We start from the raw sequence: 23,878 nt of genomic DNA, 5'->3' as shown, positions 1-23,878 counted from the left end.
CGCTAGTTCCAGGACAGGCTCCAAAACCACAGAGAAACCCTGTCTCGAAAAAACAAAAAAAAGAAAAAAGAAAAAAAAAAAACAACCCAGTCCTACACAAAGTACTAGAAGGAAAACTCCAACCCAAGGTAATTAGCTACATCCACAAAAACAGACAATAGATAATCTAACAGCAGCAAATCCCAAAGAAGGGAAAAACACACACAATAACATCACCAACGACGAAATCTAAAGTAATAGGAACTAGCAATCACTGATCATTAATAACCCTCAATATAGGCTCAACTCACCTATAAAATGACACAGGCTAAATAGATTGGATACAAAACAGAATCCACCCTTCTGCCACATACAAGAAACACATTTCAATATCAAAGACAGACATCACCTCAGAGTAAAAAGCTGGGAAAAAATTTTCCAATCAAATGGACCTAAGAAACAAGCTAGTATAGCCAGTTTAATATCTAACAAAAAAAGACTTCAAACTAAAATCAATCAAAAGAGACAAAAAGGACATTTCATATTAGTCACAGGAAAAATCCATCAAGTGGAAATCAATACTTAATATCTATGCCCCAAATACAAGAGCACCCTCATATGTAAAAGAAACACTTCTAAAGCTTAAATCACACATTAAACTACATACACTAATAATGGGTGACTTCAACATCCCACTCTCACCACTGGACACTTCATCAGACAGAAAATTAACAGAGAAATAAGGGAATTAACAGATGCTATGAATCAAACAGACTTAACAGACATCTATAGAATATTCAATCCAAACATAAAAGAATATACCTTCTTCTCAGGACCTCATGGAACATTCTCGAAAAATTGAGCACATATTAGTTAACAAAGCAAACCTCCAGAGATACAAAAAAGTTGGAATAACCCCATGTATCTTACCGGATCACCATGACTTAAAATTAGAATTCAACAGCAACACTAATTCCAGAACTGCCACAAACACATAAAAATTAAACAATGTTCATTTAAAATATCAATGGGTCAAGGAAGAAATAAAGGAAGAAATCAAAGACTTCCTAAAATTCAATGAAAATGACCACACAACATACCCAAATCTATGGGACACAATGAAAGCAGTGTTAAGAAGAAAATTCATAGCACTAAATGCCTAAATAAAGAAGCTGGAAAAAATCCACACTAGTGAGTTAACAGAACACCTGAAAACTCTAGAACAAAAAGAAGAAAATTCACCCACGTGGACTAGATGGCAGTAAATAATCAGATTGAGAGCTGAAATCACCAAAATAGAAACAAAGAAAACAATACAAAAAAAAAAATCAATGCGACAGAGTAGGTTCTTTGAGAAAATCAACAAAATAGATAAACTTTTATCCAAACTAACCAAAAGGGAGCAGAGAATATCCAAATTAACAAAATCAGAAATGAAAAGGAGGGATAACAAGACACAGAGAAAATTAAAAAAAAAATCATTAGGTCATATTTGGGAAACCTGTATTCCACGAAACTGAAAAACTTAAAGGAAATGGCCAATTATCTGGATAAATATCACTTACCAAAATTAAATCAAGACCAGATAAGCAAATTAAATAGATCTATAACTGCTAAAGAAATAGAAACAGTCATCAAAAGTCTCCCTACCAAAAAAAGAAGCATAGGACCAGATGGTTTCAGCACAGAATTACAAGATTTTCAAAGAACTAATACCAATACTCCTCAAATTGTTCCACACAATAGAAAGAGAAGGAACATTACTGAACTCTTTTTACGAGACTACAATTACCCAAACCACACAAAGACATTACTAAGAAATAGAATTACAGACCAATCTTACTCATAAACCCTGATGCAAAAATACTCAATAAAAATCTGGCAAACCAAATCTAAGAACACATCAAAAAAATTATCCATTATGACCAAGTAGGCTTCATCCCAGAGATGCAGGGATGGTTCAATATACAAAAATCTGTCATTATAATCCACCATATACACAAACTGAAAGGAAAAAAAAAACAACATATGATCATCTCATTAAATGCTGAAAAAGCTTTTGACAAAATGCAAAGGTCTTGGAGAGTGCAGGAATAAAAGAAACATACCTAAACATAATAAAGGCAATATACAGCAAGCCATCAGCCAGCATCAAACTAAATGAAGAGAAACTCAAGGCAATCCCACTGAAACCAGGAATAAGATAAGGTTGTACACGCGCCATATCTATTCAATATAGTGTTTAAGGTTCTAGCTAGAGCAATAAGACAACAAAAAGAGATCAAGAGGATACAAATTGAAAAAGAAGTCAAACTCTTACTATTTGCTGATGATGTGACAGTTTACATAAGTGACCCCAAAAATTCTACCAAGGAACTTCTACAACTCATAACACTTTCAGTAATGTAGCAGGATATAAGATTAACTTGAAAAAAAATCAGTAACTCTCCTTTATACAGATGGGCTGAGAAAGAAATCAGAGAAACATCACCCTTCACAATAGCCACAGATAACATAAAATATCTTGGAGTAACTCTAACCAAACAAGTAGAAGACCTGCATGAAAAGAATTTATAATCTTTGAAGAAAGAAATTGAAGAAGACACTAGAAAATGGAAAGATCTCCAATGCTCTTGAGTAGGGAAAATTAATATAGAAAAAATGGCAATCTTACTAAAAGCAATCTACAGATTCAATGCAGTGCCCATCAAAATTCTTCACAGACCTCAAAAGAACAATACTCAACTTCATATGGAAAAGTAAAAACCTGTACAATGAAGGAACTTCTGGAGGCATCACAGTCCCTGACTTCAAACTCCACTACAGAGCTACGGTACTAAAAACAGCCTGGTATTGGCATAAGAACAGACAGGAGGACCAATGGAACCAAAGTGAAGATCAGGATATAGATCCACACACCTAACACCTGATTTTTGACAAAGAGGCAAAAAATATAAAATGGAAAAAAGAAAGCAAATTCAACAAAAGTTGCTGGCATAACTGGATATCAACATGTAGAAGAATGAAAATAGATCCATATCTATCACCATGCACAAACTCAAGTCCAAATGGATCAAAGACTTCAACACAGAACCAACCACACTGAACCTCACAGCAGAGAAAATGAGAAGTACACTTGAACGCATTGGCACTTCCTAAATTTAACCCCAGGAGCACTGACACTGAGAGAAACAATTAACAAATGCGACCTCCTGAAACTGAGAAGCCTCTGTAAAGCAAAGGACACAGTCAACAAGACAAAATGGCACCCTAGAGAATGGAAAAAAATCTTCACCAACCCCACATCAGACAGAGGGCTGATCTCCAAAATATACAAAAAAAAAAAAAACCAAGAAATTAAGAAATTGGTCATCAAAAGAACAAATAATCCAATTAAAAAAATGGAGTACAGACCTAAACAGAGAACTCTCTCAACAGAGGAATCTAAAATGGCTGAAAGACACTAAGGAAATGTTCGACATCCTAAGTCATCAGAGAAATGCAAACCAAGACAACTCTGAGATTCGATCTTACACCTGTAAGAATGACCAAGATCAAAATAACTCTGATAACAACTTATGTTGGAGAGGACATGGGGTAAAGGGAACACTCCTGCATTGCTGGTGGGAGTGCAAACTGGTACAGCCACTTTGGAAATCAGTATGCCAATTTCTCAGAAAATAGGAACAACCTACCTCAAGACCCAGCAATACCACTTTTGGGTATATACCCAAAGGATGCTCAATCAAACCACAAGGACACATGCTCAACTATGTTTATAACAGCATTGTTTTTCATAGCCAGAACTTGGTAAAAACCTAAACGTTTGTCCCTTAATCGAAGAATGGGTAAGGAAAATGTGGTACACTTACACAATGGAGCACTACACAGCAGAAAAAAATAATGGCATCTTGAAATTTGTGGGCAAATGGATGGATCTATAAAACATCATATTGAGTGAGGTAACCCTGACCCAGAAAGACAAATATAATATGTAATCACTCCTAAGTGGCTTCTAGACATAAAGCAAAGGAAAACCAGCCTACAACTCACAATCCCAAAGAACCTAGACAACCAAGATGACCCTAAGAGAGATATACATGGATCTAACCTGCATGGGAAGTAGAAAAAGGCAAGCTCTCCTGAGTAAATTGGGAACATGGGGATCATGGAAAAGGGTAGAAAGGAAGAGGAAGGGAAGGGAGGGGAGGGGAGAAAGATATATAACTCAATAAAAACAATTAAGATTGGCATTACGTTTTAATTAGATTAAAAATAGAGTATCTCTTCTACTTGAAAAAAAACACTAAACAAGCACTACATCAAAGTCTATGTACCTTCAAGAGGTCTTAAAGAGCATCTAGTAATTATATTGATTAGAAAAATAAAGCCAGTGTGATGGTTTGAATGAAAATGGACCCATAGGTTCACAGAAAGTGACATTATTAGGAGGTATGGCCTTGTTGGAGGAAGTATGACACTGTAGGTGGTGTTTGAGGTTTGAGAAGCTCAAGGTAGGCCCAGTGGATCACTTACTCTTTCTGCTGCCTACTGATCCAGATGTAGAACTCTCAGCTGCCTCTCATGGATCATGGCCTCCTGTATGCCACCATCCTCCCTACCATGATGACAGGGGGCTAATCTCTCAACTGTAATTCAGCTCCAATTAAATGCTTTCCTTTATAGAGTTAATATGGTCATGGTGTCTCTTTACAGCAACAGAAAGCCTAACTAAGTTGGCCAAGTAGAATGGTGCACACCTTTAGTCCCAGTTCTCAAGAGGCAGAGGCAGAAGGAACTGAATCAGGATATCCTGTCTACATAATGAGTTCCAAGACAGCCAGGGCTATAAAGTGGGACCTTGAATCAAAAATAATAATAATAATAATAATAATAATAAACCAACAACAACAAGAAAAGAAATATAATATACTTCTCTGTATGGACAAAAGATATGAAGGTCAGTCTTTTATATTTGAATAACTATAAAACGCTGAGCAACAAGATTTAAGTAAAAACTATAATGAAAACAGTAATCACTACAAAAGCTACATATAAACACCTGCATCAAAATAAGAAACAAAGAGTCTAAACTGCTGTACAAAGCACACCAAAAATAAACCAACACCTGGCCTTGCCTTCCTCCTGCTCAGCTTAGTTTTTTGTTGTGTTCGCTGTTACAACCCATGCTAGCCTACAACTCCTGACAGTTCGGCCTCAGCCTCCAAAGCACTGGAATTCTAAACATTGTGCTGCCATCCATGTCCAGCTCAATATGATCCTCTCGTGCCAGAAACTGTAAAATAAACTCAGATAAAACTATTACTGCTACTAAGAAAGGGGACGGGGAATAGAGCCCATAAAGACACAGAAGGACTGAGCTTTTATATTATTATTTATTTAGATAGTGTAGTTTTTTCTGAGACAAGGCCCTGTTATGTAGCACTAGCTGGCCTGGTACTCGCTACATAACCCAGATTCCCCTCAAGCTTGCAGTAGTCCTGCTGTCTCCATCTCCCAACTGTGGGGATATTAAGTGTGGGCCACCGTGCTGACTGAATTTAATAGAAAAGAAACTTTTCAGAGTAAAAGTATCCATTAATCCTTAATCAAAGAAAATAAAAGCTCACCAAGGTCTGTGACAACAGTAGGTATTTTCCCAACCTAACCCAGAATTTTTCTTTAAAAGAAGGATTTTAGCTGGGCATGGTAGCACATGCCTTTAATCCCAGCACTCCGGAGGCAGGTAGATCTCTGAGTTCTAAGGCTGTACAGAGAAACTGTCTCAAAAACTAAAAGCAAAAAACAACAACAAAAAGGGTGTATGTGTGTGAAACTAGACAGTGGGTGCTGTTTCCCTTTCTACACATTTCCCCCTTATTTTCAATGTACCTTATTTTTGTTTTGTTTCTTTTTCTTTTTTTTTTTTCCTTTTCTTTTTCTTGAGACACCAACTCTCACTGAGCCTGGAGCTCACTGATTTGGTTAGATTGGCTAGACAACTAATTCCAGAGATCAGCAAGATAAAGACAAATTTTCAGAAGAATGTATAGGGTCAGCAACATGGTCCAACAGCTAAAGGCACTTGCCAGGATCCAAAGATGGAAGGACAGAATTAATCCTGAAGTTGTCCTCTTATCTACACACGAGTACTATGGTGTAAGAAAATGTGAGCACACACAGTACATACAATGAATACATGTAATTTAAAGTGATCAAGGAGAACTTACAACATCCTATCAAAGGATCAGACTTGCTAGAACAAGTGGCCCCTCTGAATGAGACCAAGCACAGGTAGAATTCACATTGGTAGACCTGGTCCAAATATCAAAAAGAATCTTAATACATCAAGATGCTCAATAATGAGAGCATTCCTGTTACAGGCATAAGAGGCACCTGTACAAACCAACAGGTTATATAACCACTATCATTCTCTTACAACTTAAATTGAAATATCTAAGCTAAGACATGTAGTGATATTTCATTTGTATTTTAATAAACAAAGCTTGCCTCAAGATCAGAATGTAAAACGGCCACACTAGTCAGCCATACAGGCCAGGCAGCGGTGGCACAACACACCTTTAATCCCAGCAGCAGTACTAATTTGCCACAGAGGATGGACGGTATTGGTGCACACCTTTAATTCCAGCATTAGAGAGGAATATAAAATGGGAGAAGACGTCTCAACTCAGTCTCAATCTGAGTATTTGTGGAGACAGGATATCGCCAATTTTTGGCCTGAGGTAGAGGTAGGAGCCAGTGGCTGACTGCTTTGCTTTTCTGATTTTCAGGGTGAACCCCAGTAACTGTCTCTGGGTTTTTATTATTCATGCTACAGAGACATCTTCTATATATAATGCAAATTCTCCCTTGACTCTACTCCCTCCAGGATTTTGATATTTCAATATCAAAATTCCACAAGATTATCTCATATTAATAATTAATACATTTCATTTTTTTGGAGGGGGTACATGTGTAGGTCAGAGGGCAGTTTCAGGACTCTGGTTCTCTCCTTCCACCACTGGATCTAGGAATCAGATGCACATTGTTAGCCTTGTGGGGCAAGTGCCTTTACCACTGAGCCATCTTGCTGACTCCCGTAACTATACTTTAAAGCTAACTCTTTCACTTGCTTAATTTTCTTATTTTCCTCTAGAAAGAGACCAAAATAGAAACATCCAATTCTGATGTATTTTGCATGATCAAATTACCAGCCCAAATGTAAGCTTTGCAGATTTGGGAAACCCTCTTTATATACCATTCCTGCCAACAAAAGCATTTTCCTGGGTTGGATGAAAAAAAAAAATCATGAGAACCTCCACAATCTGCTCTCATTACTGTAACATAAATTGATAATAAGTAATATCTCAGGAAGTACAAGAACGAGTAAGGTGAAAGACTAATTCCATTTTCTCATTAGGTTCCTTTGCTTTAAAGAGTAGAGAATATGGGGGAAGGAAAGGAGGTAATACACTTACACATCAATTTTTTGTTCCAAAGTTTCAAAAGTTTTGCAGGCTGGTTACCAGCTATTTGTTAAATCTTTCACAAATTAAAGAGAAATTACATGCTGCAAAATAGAAGAGTCAGCATTTGAACCACTTCTATTACTGCTCTGATGGTGAAACAACTGATCCCTGTAAACCTGAACATGCATGAATTCTAAGTTCTCACCACACCAGCTAGCCAGGCAGGCAGAAATGCCATGATAGCAGATTATATCCCTTTGCCAACAGTGTTCTGTATTTAGCCATTCTAAACAATGTTCCAGTTCAGACTTGAGTACAGTTCAGTAAGTATATTTCCTAACAATTCTAGTTAGGGGTTAAAACTGTGGCTCAGTGGCAGAGCACTTGCCTAGTAGGAGTAAGGCCCTGAGATCAATCCCCAGCAACCGCTCCCTCCCCAACCCAAAATGAGTTCTACCCAGACAGGTTGTTACAAACTGCAATGCCATCTACCATCCCAAAAATTCCTACAATCCAGATAGAGACAAGAGGATCATGGGTTCCAAGCAAGCCTGAAATACACAGTGAGAACCTGTTTCTAAAACACCAAACAAATGCAGAGTTCTAGTTAACAATGGGAAGCAAATGCACACACTATGAAAATCCCACATAAGAATTAACACATCCACTTTGTTCCCTACACTGAATTCAGATTACAATTTGCTCCCCAGTCATTTTTGATGATAAAATCTGCAAAGAACAATTGAAAATACAGAGAATAATTCCAATTGCAATAAAAGGGATAATTCCTACCTCATGCTATCCTGAAGGTATCTCTGGTATCACACAGAGTATTACAAAGCTATGCCTATATCAGAAATAAGAAAAATGAAGTTCAAAGGGTCACAACTAGAACACAATGACAATACATTTGAATTTGTCTATTTCATTACAAAACCAATTTTTAAAGAAAAACTATATGTTTTTTGCTAATTATTTGATGATAATTTGCTAAAATAATTTACGTAGAAAATAACTCAAAGCACTTCCTGTGTCAATTCACTCCATGGACCCTAAAAGATTGTCTTAAATGATTGTATTTTATTACATCTATTATATAACTCTTGAAAGATACATTATTTTTTAAAGTACCACAGTTGTGTATCAAAGATCAAGGCTGGCCTTGTCCCTGGTTCTTAGAAGGCAGATTCCAAGGAGGGCCTTTGTTATTTACCTGAGTTTATGCTAAGAAAGAAAATTACTCAGGATGGGATCCTATTACCAGAACAACCAACCATGTGACTAAAGGGTTGGGATTCTAGGCCAACCTGATTCAGACAGGTGAACCAAAGGGGTTGCAGATTAGATCAGACATGTGGACACTGAGTTAGTCAATCAACCCTTTTTTACAAAGCCCAGATACTTTGTACTGTAAAGTTTCCTAGTTGGTAAAACACTTCATTGTGGTTGGAGGGGAATGGGTTGAAGTTTGTAAACACAAGGCACAGAAGCCCAGAATGGGGATCCTCCCAGACCCTGCCCTGCTTCTCTTCAGTTGCAGTTCTGATTTGCATCCTTTATATCCAAACTATAATCCTGCCCACAGTACTTTTCCCAATTCGCTGAGTCTTCCAGAGAACTACTGGACTTGAGCAGTTCATGGGAACTTCCAATCTATATTTAGTTATTCAGAAATGCAGGCAAACTAGGGACCCCAAAAGAGCTGCTCCATTCTGAAATAAGAACATTCTTGTTTGTGTGTACTTGTGTGTGTATGTTTCATTTATTCTTTTACAATTTCATGCATGTATAGAATGTATCTTGATCCTATACATGTCCTCAAATAAAGGCATTCTTGCTTGACCAACCATGCCCTTTGGGGGATTTTTTTTTAATTTTTATTACATTTATTTAGTTTGTGCCTGTGCATGGAGTAGGGGAGCAGGCATACACATGGCACACATGTGGAGGTCAGAGGACAACTTGCAGAAGTCAATTTTCTCCTTCTACCATAAGGGTCCTGGGAATCAACTGGTAGCATTCACCAGGAGAGCCATCTTCCTAGCTCTCCTCTTCCTCCTTTTTTTTAAAAATACAATTTTTATTCCTTCCACAGAAAAAATAGAGATACTCTGAGCCAAAATACATGCTGATTTTTACTTATTGTGAAAAGGGCTTTTTAAAGTATAAAACTGGGCAAAATGTTTTAATGTCAGTAAATTTTAATTGAAGGGATTTCACATATTGTGACTCCTGCACTACCCACCAAACAGGGACTAGCTCTTAATTTCTCAAGCCAGCATTAACCCTGGTGAGTCCAGTGTCAAAAGGACTGTAGCTAACCAGATAGTGTCAGAACAGACATTAAGAGAGAAAAATCACTGCCAATTAACTACACTATCAAACTATTACTGCTATCAACTGTAAGATGTATGCTGATTTTATAAGTATTAAAATGCAAAAGAAAGTTTAAAAATAAAAATTATCTATATTGATCCTGTAATATATAACACACTGCATATTCGTGTGTGCAGGTATATGTATATGGCTGCATGTTCACGTGTCTGCATATTTAATAGCCAGAGGACAACATTGGGCACTATTCTTCCAGTACTATTCTCTATTATCTTTTTATGAGACAGAGTCTCTCATTAGCCAAGACTCACCAAGTAGACTAGAATAGCTGGGCAGTGAGCTTCAGAGATCAACCCATTTCCACATCTCCAGAACTCAGAATACAAGTTGGCACCACCATGCTCAGTTATGTTACTTGGGCTAGGGATCTAACACAGGTCCTCATGCTTGTATTTACTTCTTGGTTACTATTTACAGGACAGTAATGACTGAGCTAGCTCTGCTGCCTAACACATTTTCTCTTTTAAAGTCTTAAAATAGTACTGAAAGCCAGGCATAGTGGCACAAACCTGTAACCAGCACAGGGGTGATAAGAGGAGGAGATAGTTGATGGTAGGTGACACTCCTGGTCAAAGTCATTCTTGGCTACAAGGCAAGTTCAAGGCCAGCCTGGGCTATATGGGTCACCATCTTAGAAACAGAGGACTGACATGTGAAATACAAAGACAAATCTTCTCCTCTATTTTAGCAACAGTCTGGTACATATCCAGAAACAGAATCTCACTCTACTTCAAAATGTGGGAAAGAGCGTTGGTGGTATAGTGGTGAGCATAGCTGCCTTCCAAAATGTGGGAAAGAGGGATGAGAATTTAGCTCAGTAGTAGAGAGTATACATCTACAAAGCCCTAAGTTTGATCCTCATCACTGCATTGAAAAAAAGAAAATGCATGTGTACAGATATAGATGTGTGTGTCTAATAGGTGTGTATCTATCTATATAAAACAAACTTTTGATGACCTATAGAAAGTCACTCAGAAGTGATTGAAAGATTAGAACTCAGGAATCCAAATCCTTCCAGCATTATCTTCTGCTATAAACATCCTATTACTTCGCAGAGCTTACCTTAAAAAGATGGCTATCAAACACTTACCATCTTAGTCATATAAGACAGAGTCAAAGGGCAATCTGTTTTCATTATGTATGATCTTATTACAACACTTCAGATTGAAGGAAATGATTGCACTAAGCTTTGCTGATGAGTCATTTGCTGCTTAAACAGCAAATCTGAAAAAGGGCAGGCCAAACAGCACAAGGTAAAGACTACACCAGGAAGGAAATACTTTTGTCCCAAATGCAACTTTGCCATCTGTCAACTACAGAAACTATTCCACATTTACAAAACAAATGAAAATAAACGGATTTGGGGACAGAATAATCTGTATGCCACACATATGTGATATTAAGCTTTTCTACCACTACCCCCATAAACGCTGGTATTAACTTCCCAGCAATCAGACAATCAAAAAAACCTACTCTAGCACACATATATGAAGGATATAATGGATATGAAGGTGTTATTGGGTTGGGCAGATTTGTTTCTTTCATTAGTAGATGATCTCTTAAAGGGTCTTCCAAATGTTACAATTCTATAAGTCTGTAAGTAACCCTTCCAGTACACTGAGTCACAAGATGTCTCAGTCCCTATTCTGTTTGTGAAGAGACACTGGTGCGGGAAAATTCTGTATTCTGTCAGTTACGTTTTAAATAAATGCTGATTGGCCAGTAGCCAGGCAGGAAGTATAGGCAGGACAACCAGACAGGAAGTAGAGGCGGATCAGTGAGAACAGAAGAATTCTGGGAAGAAGCCGGTTCCTCCGCAGACACCGAAGAAGCAAGATGTGACCTGCCCTGCTGAAAAAGGTACTGAGTCATGTGGCTAATATATACTAGAATACTGGGTGAATATAAGTTATAAGAGCTAACACAAAGCCTGAGCTAATGGGCCAATCAGTTTATAACTTATGGAGACCTCTGTGTAATTTCTTCAGGGCTAAACAGCTGTGGGGCCTGGTGGGAGGACAGAAACCAGGCAGGACAGAAACTCAGACAACAAGACACCATGACCTACTCTTACAAAAGCAAAGCATTTAACTGGTGGCTTGCATACAGTTTCAGAGTCCATTATTATCATGATGTGGAACAGGACCATGTGTAGGCAGGTACTGGAGCACTAGCTGAGAGCTACATTCTGATCCCTAGGCAGAAAGAGGCTCTGGGCTTGACATGGGCTTTTGTTTTTTTTTTTAATTTATTTATTTATTAAGGATTTCTGCCTCGTCCCCGCAACCGCTTCCCATTTCCCTCCCCCTCCCCCGATCAAGTCCCCCTCCCTCATCTGCTCTAAGAGCAATCAGGGTTCCCTGACCTGTGGGAAGCCCAAGGACTGCCCACCTCTATCCAGGTCTCATAAGGTGAGCATCCAAACTGCCTAGGCTCCCCCAAAGCCAATACGTGCAGTAGGATCAAAAACCCACTGCGATTGTTCTTGAATTCTCAGTATTCCTCATTGTCCGCTATGTTCAGCTAGTCCGGATTTATCCCATGCTTTTTCAGACCTAGGCCAGCTGGCCTTGGTGAGTTCCCAATAGAACATCCCCATTGTCTTAGTCAGCAGTAAAAAACAAGGACTTCTTGAATTTTGCATACAAATGGATGGAAATAGAAAACACTATCCTGAGTGAGGTAAGCCAGACCCAAAAAGAGGAACATGGGATGTACTCACTCATATTTGGTTTCTAGCCATAAATAAAGGACATTGAGCTTATAATTCATGTTCCTAGAGAAGCTAAATAAGAAGGTGAATCCAAAGACAAACACATAGGCATCCTCAAGAATATTAACCTTCATCAGGCGATGAAAGGAGACAGAGACAGAGACCCACATGGGAGCACCGGACAGAAATCTCAAGGTCCAAATCAGGAGCAGAAGGAGACCGAGCACGAGCAAGGAACTCAGGACCACGAGGGGTGCACCCACACACTACGACATGGGCTTTTGAAACCTCAAAACCTATCCCCAGTGATATACTTCCTCCACAAGGCCACACCTCCTAATCCTTCTAATCCTTTCAAACAGGACCACTCCCTGGTGACTAAGTTTCAAATATATGAGCTTCTGGAGGCCATTCTTATTAAAACCACCACACAAGCCTGTTGTTGAAAGAAGGAAACAGTAAAATAGATAAATAAGTAGACTGAAAGGTAAATATTTTTTCCAGGTTCACAAGCAGTGGTTTAGCTAGCACAGCACTATTTCTAAGAGTTGAATGATTTGAAATAACCCACGGACATAATATTTACTAAGCACTAGGCTAGGAAAAAAGCTCAGTGGTTTGAGCACATGCTTAGCACACAAGCAGCCCTGGGTGGGGTGGTATGTATGAGTACCAGACAACATTCTAAGTGTTTTATTTCATTGATATTGAGGAGCTTAGCAGGGCTACTATCTCGAGAGTCAAGTGTGGTGATGAATGCCTGTGACTCGAGCACTCAGAAGGCAAGGCTGAGGCAGGAGGACTGCTGTGAGTTCAAGGCCACAATGAGCAATATAAAGAGTACCTGGCCAACTAAAACTACATAGAAAAACCGTATCTAGCAAAAACAACCAATCAAACATATTAGAAGTACGACCTGAGACTATCCGAGATCTTCTGAATTAGAATCTGTATTTTTTATTTTTGCTTTGTTTTTTGTTTGAGATATGGTTTCTCTGTGTAACAGCCCTGGCTGTCCTAGAACTTGCTCTGTAGACCAGGCTGGCCTCCAACTCACAGAGATCCACCTGTCTCTGTCTCCCAAGTATTGGGTTAAAAGCGTGTGCCACCACCCAGCTTAAGTCATCATTTTTCATATCAGGTGCAATGGATTTAATCATCATGATAAACAATGAAAATATTCTCCATTCTACAAATCCGTAAGACACAGAACATTATATACTTGCATGGCAAACTGTCAGGAACATGATTTGAACCATACTTTTCCATTCCATGATACAACCTAAGCTACTACTGTATATCAAATTTCAATTATTTTATCAGTTTTGGAGATAAGGTCTCAGGTAGCCCAGGCTGGCCTCCCATTTCATGTGTAGCTGAAGGATGGCCAAGAACTCTTATCTTCCTGCCTCCACCTCCCAAATACTGATATCACAGGTAACACACCTAGCTTTGCTCTCAAAAAAAAAAAAAAAAGCCAGGTGGTGGTGGTGCGTACTTTTAATCCCAGCACTTGGGAGGCAGAAGCAGGCAAATCTCTTTGAGGCCAGAATGGTATACAGAGTGAGTTCCATGATGGCCAAATGTTACAAAAAGAGACCCTGTCTCAAAAAAAAAAAAAAGCAAAAAGTTTACATTTAGTGTGTGTGTAAATATATACCATGGTATGCATGTCTACTATATGAATATCAGAGATCTAATTTGTCAGGCTTGACAGCAAGTACCTTTCATACTGAGCTAAGATCTCCCTGGTTCCCAGCATTCAATTTTTTTTTTTTTTTTTGGTTTTTCGAGACAGGGTTTCTCTGTGGTTTTGGAGCCTGTCCTGGAACTAGCTCTTGTAGACCAGGCTGGTCTCGAACTCACAGAGATCCACCTGACTCTGCCTCCCAAGTGCTGGGATTAAAGGCGTGCGCCACCACCGCCCGGCTCCAGCATTCAATTTTTAAACAACTCAGAACATACCTGTAAGAAAGAATAGCCTGAAACTATTAAAACTGGTGTTTAAAGTCTTAATAACAATAAAATTAAGATGATCTTATACTAAGAGAATAAGGATATAAAATTGAATATATGATATGAGCACAAATATGTAATTATTAAAAATTGTGTGTGTGTGTGTGTGTGTGTGTGTGTGTGTGTAATAATAAATTATCTGGTGAAAAAAAAGTTACCAATATAGGTTGTGAGGATGGGATTTGGTGCTGGAATGCCAGGGTTCAAACTCCAATTCAACCACTTTCTAGCTGATTACTCTTAATCCCTCAAATATCATTTACTATGCCTATACAATAGAAACTGTTTCCTTCACAAGACTGGATTTAATGAGGTAATCTACATAAGGCATATACATTAAATACTGTTATTTCTCTTTATGCCTTTTCATTTTTCAAAATGTGTTCAATGAGCACACAGAACACTTCGGTAATCAGCAAAAGAGGTTCTCAAAAACAATACCACCTCAGCGATTATCAATTACTTTACAAGGGCTATTCTGAAGAAAGGACCTACTCCAGATTAGATAATAGAAGAACAGAGAGCAAGTAATTAACAACTACGTAAGAGACCTAAAGATCCGGAAGCAAACATGATTGGACAGTAAAACTGGGTAAGAGGAGCAGCTGTGCCAGCTCCTCTACTCCAAGACCTTTTACTCGGAAGAAAATCCATCAGGCACCTTAAATGTCAGTCATTTCAACTGCCTAGCAGTATCTGCCCGACCTTGGGCTGGTCAAAGCATCAATCTTCCTCACATGAAAGAAATGAGACTACATCAAAATTCTTGTAAATTGCGATGAGAAAATGAATAATATACTAACAGTACTGACTAGCACAAATAATCACAATTGGAACCGGGCAGTCTCTTCCTCATCCTTGGATGTCTAAGGTCTTGCTTGAGCTTTTACTCCAGTAATGAAAGCATGCTCATTCTGTTCATCCTAAATTCAATAGTGTTTTAAATATTTTCTAATAAATTATATCTTCAAAGAGATACTTCACTATTAATGATCAAAGCTACAGGGTTAACAGATAAACATTCCACCTTAATTACAGTTTACATTCTCATATGTAAATAAACCATGTCACATTTGAATTCTTAACTAATTACACAACTAGTGGGAACAAAGTAATGGAGGGGGTGTTTCTTCACATTCCTGGCATCTTCCAATGCAAACAATAATAAATGAGTGAGTAAGTGAGCACCATCTACCACCATCTGCTATAATCCAGGTCGAGGCTTTCCATCTGATAAAATTAGATCAGAACCAGTGTTAAGAGTTAGAGGAGCCTAAGGATCACCCAGTCTGATCCTTTTGTTACACAAAGGATTTAGGAAATGTCGGTAACTTGAAAACAAACAAACAAAAAAAAACCATTCAAATGCTAATCTACTTTTTCAGGATTTCAACCAGATCCTAAAAGGAATACACAGTAAACCTCAATTCACACTTTTAAAGAGGCGTCAGCTTTTGGCTCAGCTAACGGTGTTACTACTATTACCACACCTCTAAGGTGTGAGTAGCCTCACTTCTCCACTGCACTTCAATAATGTTCAATCCACAGCTTGGAATTCTGTTTCTAGAGGAGTGTGTACTACTGGGACGAGCAGAAAACTAGAGGGAAACATTTAAAGGACGAATGCTTTTTTAAATTGAATTAAAGAGTCCAAATGCACATTAGAAAACTATACAACTATTTTTATCAATATTTATAAAAAATTCATGACACATTGAGCTTGTGCAAATATGTTCAACTTCACCCATTAAGAGAAATAAATACTAAAACGACAGAATAGCAAAATTCCTATTTGAGCCTGTTAATGGTGGTGCCCACCTCTGATCCTAGCATTTGGTAGAGAGCAGATCAGAAATTCAAGGCCAGTTTCAGCTATATGAAACCGTGTCTCAAAAACAAACAAAAAACTTCCTTTTCAGCTTCGAGTAGGCTTGAAAAACAATTTTCTTTGGAAAGCTCAGTGTACAGTGCTTGTCTAATGTTTGAGGCCTTCGGTTTAAACCCAGAACCATAAGTAAATAAATGAACAAACAAAAATTGATAACTATTATCCTTTATAAGCAGGTTCAACTCATGCAAGAGTATATGTCTACACTTACATATAAAACTTAATGCTACCTAGGTTGTGGCGGCACACACCTTTAATTCCAGCTCTCAGGAGCAGAGGCAGGAGGATCTCCATGAGCTCAAGGCCAGTCTGGTCTACAGTGAGTTCCAGGACAGCCAGGGTGTTTACAAATAGAAATCCTATCCCAAGAAACTAAAATAAATAAATAAATTGATAAATAAATAAATAAATAAATAAATAAATGTTAAAACATTTCGGAGAGAAAGAAATGGGTATACTTTTATATTCTATTTCAGGGATCTTTTTAATTAAGAATTTATTTTGTATGTATGCATGTTTTGTCTACATGTTTGCCTATGCACCATGTACATGCCTGATTCCCAAGGAGGCCAGAAGAAGGTGTTGGATTCCCTGAAACTGGAGTCACAGACAGTTGAGAACCACCATGTAGGTGCTAGGAAAAGAACTTAGATCCTCTGGAAGAGCAGTCAAGTATTCTCTCCAGCCCCATATTTTTATATTTTAGATGGAAATATAACCTTTATGAAGAAGTTGAAAATATTTATCAAAATTATAAATGGTCCTATCCGTTGACCAAGTCTATGGGCCTAGCCTCCAGAGAGACACTTCTCTGTGAGACAGCAGGCACATAGGAATTCAGCTGTGGCATTGTCTGCTGTGCTAAAAACGGGTAGCAGGCTAAGATCCATAATGAGAGATTAAGGGAGATTAGTTAAAACTATGGTGACCCATAAAGTGGGATAGTCATGTAGTCATTAAATAAATTATGTTTATATGAAAATGGAAATATCTCAGATATGAAGTCAACAATGTGTCATATACAGCACCATTGTTTTTAAAATGTGAATCTAGAGGCAAGAGCATGTATGCTTGGATGTATAACAAACTGATAAGAACAATGAAAAGGCCTGGATGGCTGAGGACTGACCGATGGAGGACCTCTCACTCTGTACCCTTTTGTACACTTCAATTTTGTTCTATTTACACTTCCCCAAAGGTAACTTTTTAAATGTTTAAATTTGTATGTAGGACCAAATAGAAGAACTATCAAGTTTTCCTTCATTATAGCGTTAAACTCTAGAATCATAAAATGAGAGTCTAGGAAGATGCTCAGTCAGTAAAGTATCTACCATGTGAGCATGAAGACCTGAGTTTGGAGCCCCAGCACCCACGCACAGGCCAGGTATGATGACAGACACATGCCTGTGACACTAGCACTAGGGGACAGTGCCTGGTGGACACAGTCCAGGGCTCAATGACCAGCCAGTCTAGCAGTTGGTGAGTTCCAGGTTGAGCAGCTATCTCAAAAAACAGGGACTAGAGAGACGGCTTAGCAGTTAACCACCCTCACTGCTCTTCCAGAGTACCTGAGTTAGGTTCCCAGCACACGGATAGGCAGCTCATGTGCACATACACACATGCAAACACACATACCTAAACACAATAAAAAATAAAAATAAATCTTTAAAAATAGAGGAATACACTTGACATCAACCTCTGGCCCTCTACATGTACATACATAAACATGTGGATATACTACATAAAAAAAAACGGCAATTTTTAAAAATCATTAAATATTCCAAAGACAAATCTTTTTCATGCCCATTGACTCCAAAATCACCATAAGTTACAGAGTGTGATTATAATTCTAAAGCCCACCTCCAATCAGAAATGCATGTTACTAATATCACAGAAGGATCACAGTTAAGACTCAGCTCAGCTCAGAGTAATAGTGCATGCCTACAATCCTAGCACTGAAGAGGCTGGACAGAAGACTTGTGAGTTTGAGACCACCAAAAGGCACAGGGACACTCCTGACTCAAAACAAAACATCAACAAGAAGAAAACCCTTCAGATCTCACCTGACCAAGTCTCCATGAAGCTGTAGATAGAGACTTTCTCTTCCTTCTCCAGCACATATTTCTGATGCTGGTGTCTCTACTGTGCAAAGGACAAGATGTAAGTCAGAAGAGGAGGATGTGGAGGAAGAAGAAGAGGTGGAGGTTGTAGTGGCAGTGGTCGTGTCTGCTCCATAAAGGTAAACACAGCCTCTCTTCACATCTTCTCTCAGCCAGTCTCTTTCTCGAGAACCAAACCTACTTCTTCTATTCAAACAGTTTCTGTTCCCATTGTGTTTCATATTTCTCTAAAAAACATCAAAAGAAAGAAATTATAAACAAAAACATTTGTCTGAATTACATGTGTTCAGTCCTTACACTCACAACTGCCCTAGCATCCCTTCTGTGGTAGCTAATCTTTTTGGTCAACTTGACTACATCCAGAATCAACTAAAAGCAAGATGCAGGGCATAAAACATATATAGTACTGAGAAATGTAATATTTAATGTGAAGTTTCAAGTTTCTGATTTGAATGACAATTCTCACTTAGTCTCTGGGTCTGGTTGACTTTGGAATATTATGTTTTTATTCATTTCAAAAGGGTTTTGTTTGTTTGTTTGTTTTTTCTGAGACAGAGTTTATTTCTCTGTGTTGAGAACAGCCCTGGCTGTCCTGGAACTCACTCTGTAGACCAGGCTGGCCTCAAATTCAGAGATCCTCCTGCCGCTGCCTCCCGAGTGCTGGAATTAAAGGTGTGCGGCTGGTGGTTGTTTTTAAATTGTAAAAAAACAGAAATAATAATTACTAATTAATTTCAGATTGAATCTGATACATGTAAATTAAGCCTTGCACACAAAGAAGTGGGTTGATAAAACCTCCCCACTCTGATCTGGCAATACAGACTTTCTCGACCTCACAGTCCAAATAAATGCACAGTGCAGTAAGCACAGTCTGGTAACACAAATCTCCTTCCCATTCCTGGCATGCTTCAAGACAATTACTGCTGGCATTTTATAACCACGGTATGTGAAATTCACATACATACTGTGAAGTCAAGCTATCTTAAAGCAAAACAACTGTTACGAGCCAATATAAAAATTTCCAGCCAAGCAAGGTGGGGCATATGTATAATGCAGCAGTCAGGCCGAAGAGCATGGAGGGTTTCTAGAGTGTAAAGAAAACTTAACCTACATAAATGAATTCCAGAGCAGCCTGGACTACATATTGAGACTGTTTCAAAACACAAACAAAAATGAAACAACAACAAATAGTTTTTAAAAGTCACCATTTGCCTGTGTTTTCACAATGGGCCATTTCTAACTAACAAAAAAATAAATTTCCATGGACTTCCCACTGCCCTTTGCTGTGTTTCGGTCCTTTCTAACCATCTGTGTCTCTGAGCACATAACCATTCCGCCACTCTGTGGCATATGGAGAACATCTTCTCCACCTTATCCACATGCTTACTCGCTAAACCTCTATTCATATGCCAGTTCTCTTTGCAGCCTTCCACAGCACTCACCCCTGTCTAGCATCAATGAGTCTCCTCTCAACAGATATCTTCACCTTGAATATACTTCTACTATATACAGATGACCACGGATTGTCATCATCTCTGGTTTCTCACTCTCTTCACTGCCAAGACCCTGGAGTGTTTTTAATGCAGAATGTCATAGACATAGGTGCAAAGCTCAAAAGATAACACAGGAACTGATACCCAATTTGCACTTCAGCTTCATCAATTAGCTATGATGAGGAATTAGATAAACTTAAAAAGCCTCAATTTTTTAACAAACCACATAATATTTACCTACAAAGTCAAAAGAAAGAAAAATACTTTCACTAGTATTCCTCATTAGAAAACAGAAATACATACGAAGAAAATATTAGTTTAACTGATAGTAAATATTTGAGAATACCTGGAGGAACATACCTGTAATCACAGATGCTGGAGAGTCAGAGGCAAAAGGATCAAGTTCAAGACCAAGGTGGGTTTCAGCAGTCAACAGTAAAAACAAAAACAAGGTTAAGTAAACAGGTGTCCCTACATGTGATGAATTTAAAGCAAGGAGATGAATGCCAATCTGTTTAAATTTAGGGTAACACATGCAAATTGACTTTTGAACAACAGTTCTAGGGATTGAACACAAGTTTTGACATACCAGATAAGCTCTCTACAACTGACTGACACTTTCTGCCCTAAACTGATCTTTCTGCAGCTCTTCGTGATCTTAGAACTACTCAAAATCATACATAATAAACCCCAACACAGGTGGGAATGAGGCCTCTTTTCCCACCAAACACACTTTCCTCCATCCTGAATCTCATCTTAAATATCTCAAAATAAATAAAGGGCTTTCAAGACTCATCTCAAACACACAAGACCCATCATGTTTTTATTACTAAGAAATTACAGCCACTGAATGGTTAACTACCAGCTAATTTTAAATAAGCCTTACCTTCTAATCCTTAGTGAACACTGACAGGTTCTATGTGATAGAGTAACACTTACACAAAGAGAGCCTGCACTTCGCACTAGAGAATGAGAAGTAAGCAGACACAATCTACATACCACTGATAGGCTTTTGAAAGCCAAGCATGACGCATGTACCTATAATCCCCAAACTTAGGAGGCTGAGTCAGGAAAACTGTTTGAAACCTAAATCAGACTAAAAAGTGAGACCTTGATGCAAAAGTAACAATAAAAATATAATTAGTAGGTCAAATGACTCACTCACTTTGACGGTCTTAGAAAAGTCCAGAAAGACCCAGAAGTATTATGAATTTTCTTCCAAGGATTGTTTGAGATGGGGGCTCATGCATACCATTTTGGCCTCAAAATCACTTTGTAGATGAGGTCAGCCTTGACTTTTTTTCCTGCCAACTCCATCTCCCAAGCGCAGGGATCACAATGTATGCCACCACACCCAGCACCTTCCAGCAGATTTTAGCAATCATTTGTAAATGAGCACGTTTCTTTAAGATATACATTTCTTATAGAACTTTATGTTATCAAAACACATGTTTTGTTGGTTATTTCAAGCTCAGTCTCCTATCTATAATCTACACTCTATAATGAAGTAAAACTGCTGAGGAGTTAGAGAACCCTAGTAGATATGGTTCATCTGCATCTCACCAATAGCCATTTAAAAGGTCTTGAGAACAAGCAAAGCAAAGGCATACAGCAGCAACGACAAAGCTAGACTTTGGGCCATTATTAGCCACTGCTAAGTTACCTAGTACGTCCTTCTCAGGAATGTCTTGCTCTACTGCCTAACACAAGAGGAACTGCTGGAAAGAACTTCTTAATTTGCAGGTGACACTGTCCTCTGAGCAGCCTTCAATTTCTAAGAGCCAGCTAGCTTGAAACCGCTCCTTTGAGGACACTTCACTTTCTCCTTTACTTTTTCAAAAGCTGTCACCACAAATTTATCCAAAAGGGAACACAATTATAATCACACATCATATCAAACATGTGTACAAAGACTACAATTTAAAAGTCAGAGTTGGAGAGACAGTTCAGTACTTAAAAACTCCCTGTTGCTCTAGCTGAGGATCCAGGTTCAGTTCCCTGAACCCACACCATGATTCATAACCATTCATAAACCAGGGGACCAAAAGCCCTCTTCTGATTTCCACAGACACTAGCATGTATTACATAAAGTCAAATAAAACTTAAAAATTGTATTTATTTATTTATTTTTTTTTCTGAGACAGGGTTTCTCCGTAGCTTTTGGTTCCTGTCCTGGAACTAGCTCTTGTAAACCAGGCTGGCCTCGAACTCACAGAGATCCACCTGCCTCTGCCTCCCGAGTGCTGGGATTAAAGGCGTGCGCCACCACCGCCCGGCTTGTATTTATTTTTTTTAATCTTTTTTTATTTAAGTACCTGGAGGGACAGGGTGCTGGGAACCGAACTCTTATTTTTTGGTTGTGAGCCCAGCCTTTAACAGCTGAGCCATCCCTCTAGGCCTAATTTTATTTTAATATTAAAGTCTATCTATAAAGCTAAAATATTTCAGTGTAGGCTACAAATTCAGTAGCCAGTACTTGAATTTAACACTTCCAATTCTAAAAATAAAGATAATACTTGAGAGCTATGATCAGCTCAAAGATGGTAAACCATACAGAGAAGTCTCATATAGTCAAAACAGGCCTGGTCAGTCTTCATCCTTAGTCAGTTCCATCAGAATGGAGAATACCTTAAGGTATGAGATGTCTCTGCACTCAACTTTTAAAATAAAGGCTTTAAAACCCAATCACACTGTGGAGTATTTCTAAGGGACCAGGAAGAGTGTGTCCTAGGGAGAGGAGGAGCATTTCAGCCGGTTAAAATTTTTTAGGTATTAGTTGTTTGGAACCATACATAGCACTCAGGAAAGCAAAGGCAGGAGGATTGCTGAAAGTTCTAGGTCAATCTGGAATACATAGCAAGTTCCAAATCATTCAGGGCCACATAGTAGGATCCTGTCTCAAGAAAATAATACCTAACAAACAAAAACAAAAAATTAGGGATGAGCAAATAGTTCATTTGGTAAAGTATTTGGCATGCAAGCATGGGGATCTGAGTTCAATTCCCTGCACATAAATAATAGCAAATACAGGAATCTCCAGCACTGGAAGATAGAGACCCAAAGGTTTATTGGTTAGCCATTTTAGTAGAATTTATTCAGTAAGAAACCCTGTCTCAAAATAAGGTGAAGAGAAAGACACCTGATTCCTACCTTTGGTGTCCACACAAATGCACACAAGCATGCACATGCACACAACTGAATATATATATTCTGATAAAAATATAAGACTATTCTTAAAGAAAAAACAAATCATTGGAAGAACGGTGGTGGCACAGCCTTTAATCCCAGTATTCAGGAGGCAGAGGCAGGTGGATCTCAATGAGTTTGAGGTCAGCCTGGTCTACAAAGTGAGTTCCAGGATAGTTATGACTGTTATATAGAGAAACCCTGCCTTAAAATTTTTAAATAAATAAATAAAACAAAAAAATCAAATCATAATATTCACAAACTAGATTGGCTGTCATCTCCTATCATCTCCTACTTAAGACCATAATCTCAAAATCACACATCTGAAAATCTTTTGAGCCTTGTTCAGTAATTTGATAAATTTTAGAACTTTGAGATACACTCTTACTATGTTGCTCAGGCTGGCCTTGAACCCCTAGGCTTAAATGATCTTCTTTAAGATGAATAGATGATACCACAGGTCCAAGCCCATAGTTTTCTATGTTGGGGCCTTCGGTCCCTGACACTAGTTTAAAAGTATATTTTGAGGAGCTAGAGAGATGGCTCAGAGGTTAAGAGCACTGACTGCCCTTCCAGAGGTCCTGAGTTCAATTCCCAGCAACCACATCGTGGCTCACAAC

The 23,878-nt window shown here is 38.4% G+C and overlaps 1 protein-coding gene across 1 annotated transcript in view; it reads right to left on the bottom strand.

The window, feature by feature from the left end:
- Phlpp2 (PH domain and leucine rich repeat protein phosphatase 2) overlaps positions 1-23,878 on the bottom strand; it is a 77,772-nt gene that overhangs the window by 51,499 nt on the left and 2,395 nt on the right. Inside the window, exon 2 of the mRNA XM_041649856.1 lies at positions 18,523-18,806. Coding sequence (XP_041505790.1) covers positions 18,523-18,806 — 284 coding nt within the window. The remainder of the gene's footprint in view (positions 1-18,522; positions 18,807-23,878) is intronic.

The sequence above is a fragment of the Microtus oregoni genome, unplaced genomic scaffold, assembly GCF_018167655.1.
Source record: "Microtus oregoni isolate MIOR12 unplaced genomic scaffold, Mior012 000004F_ref0000308, whole genome shotgun sequence".
Taxonomy (NCBI): Eukaryota; Metazoa; Chordata; class Mammalia; order Rodentia; family Cricetidae; genus Microtus; species Microtus oregoni.
Note: the sequence above shows the minus strand (reverse complement) of the source record. Positions and strands in the feature narration are given on the sequence as shown.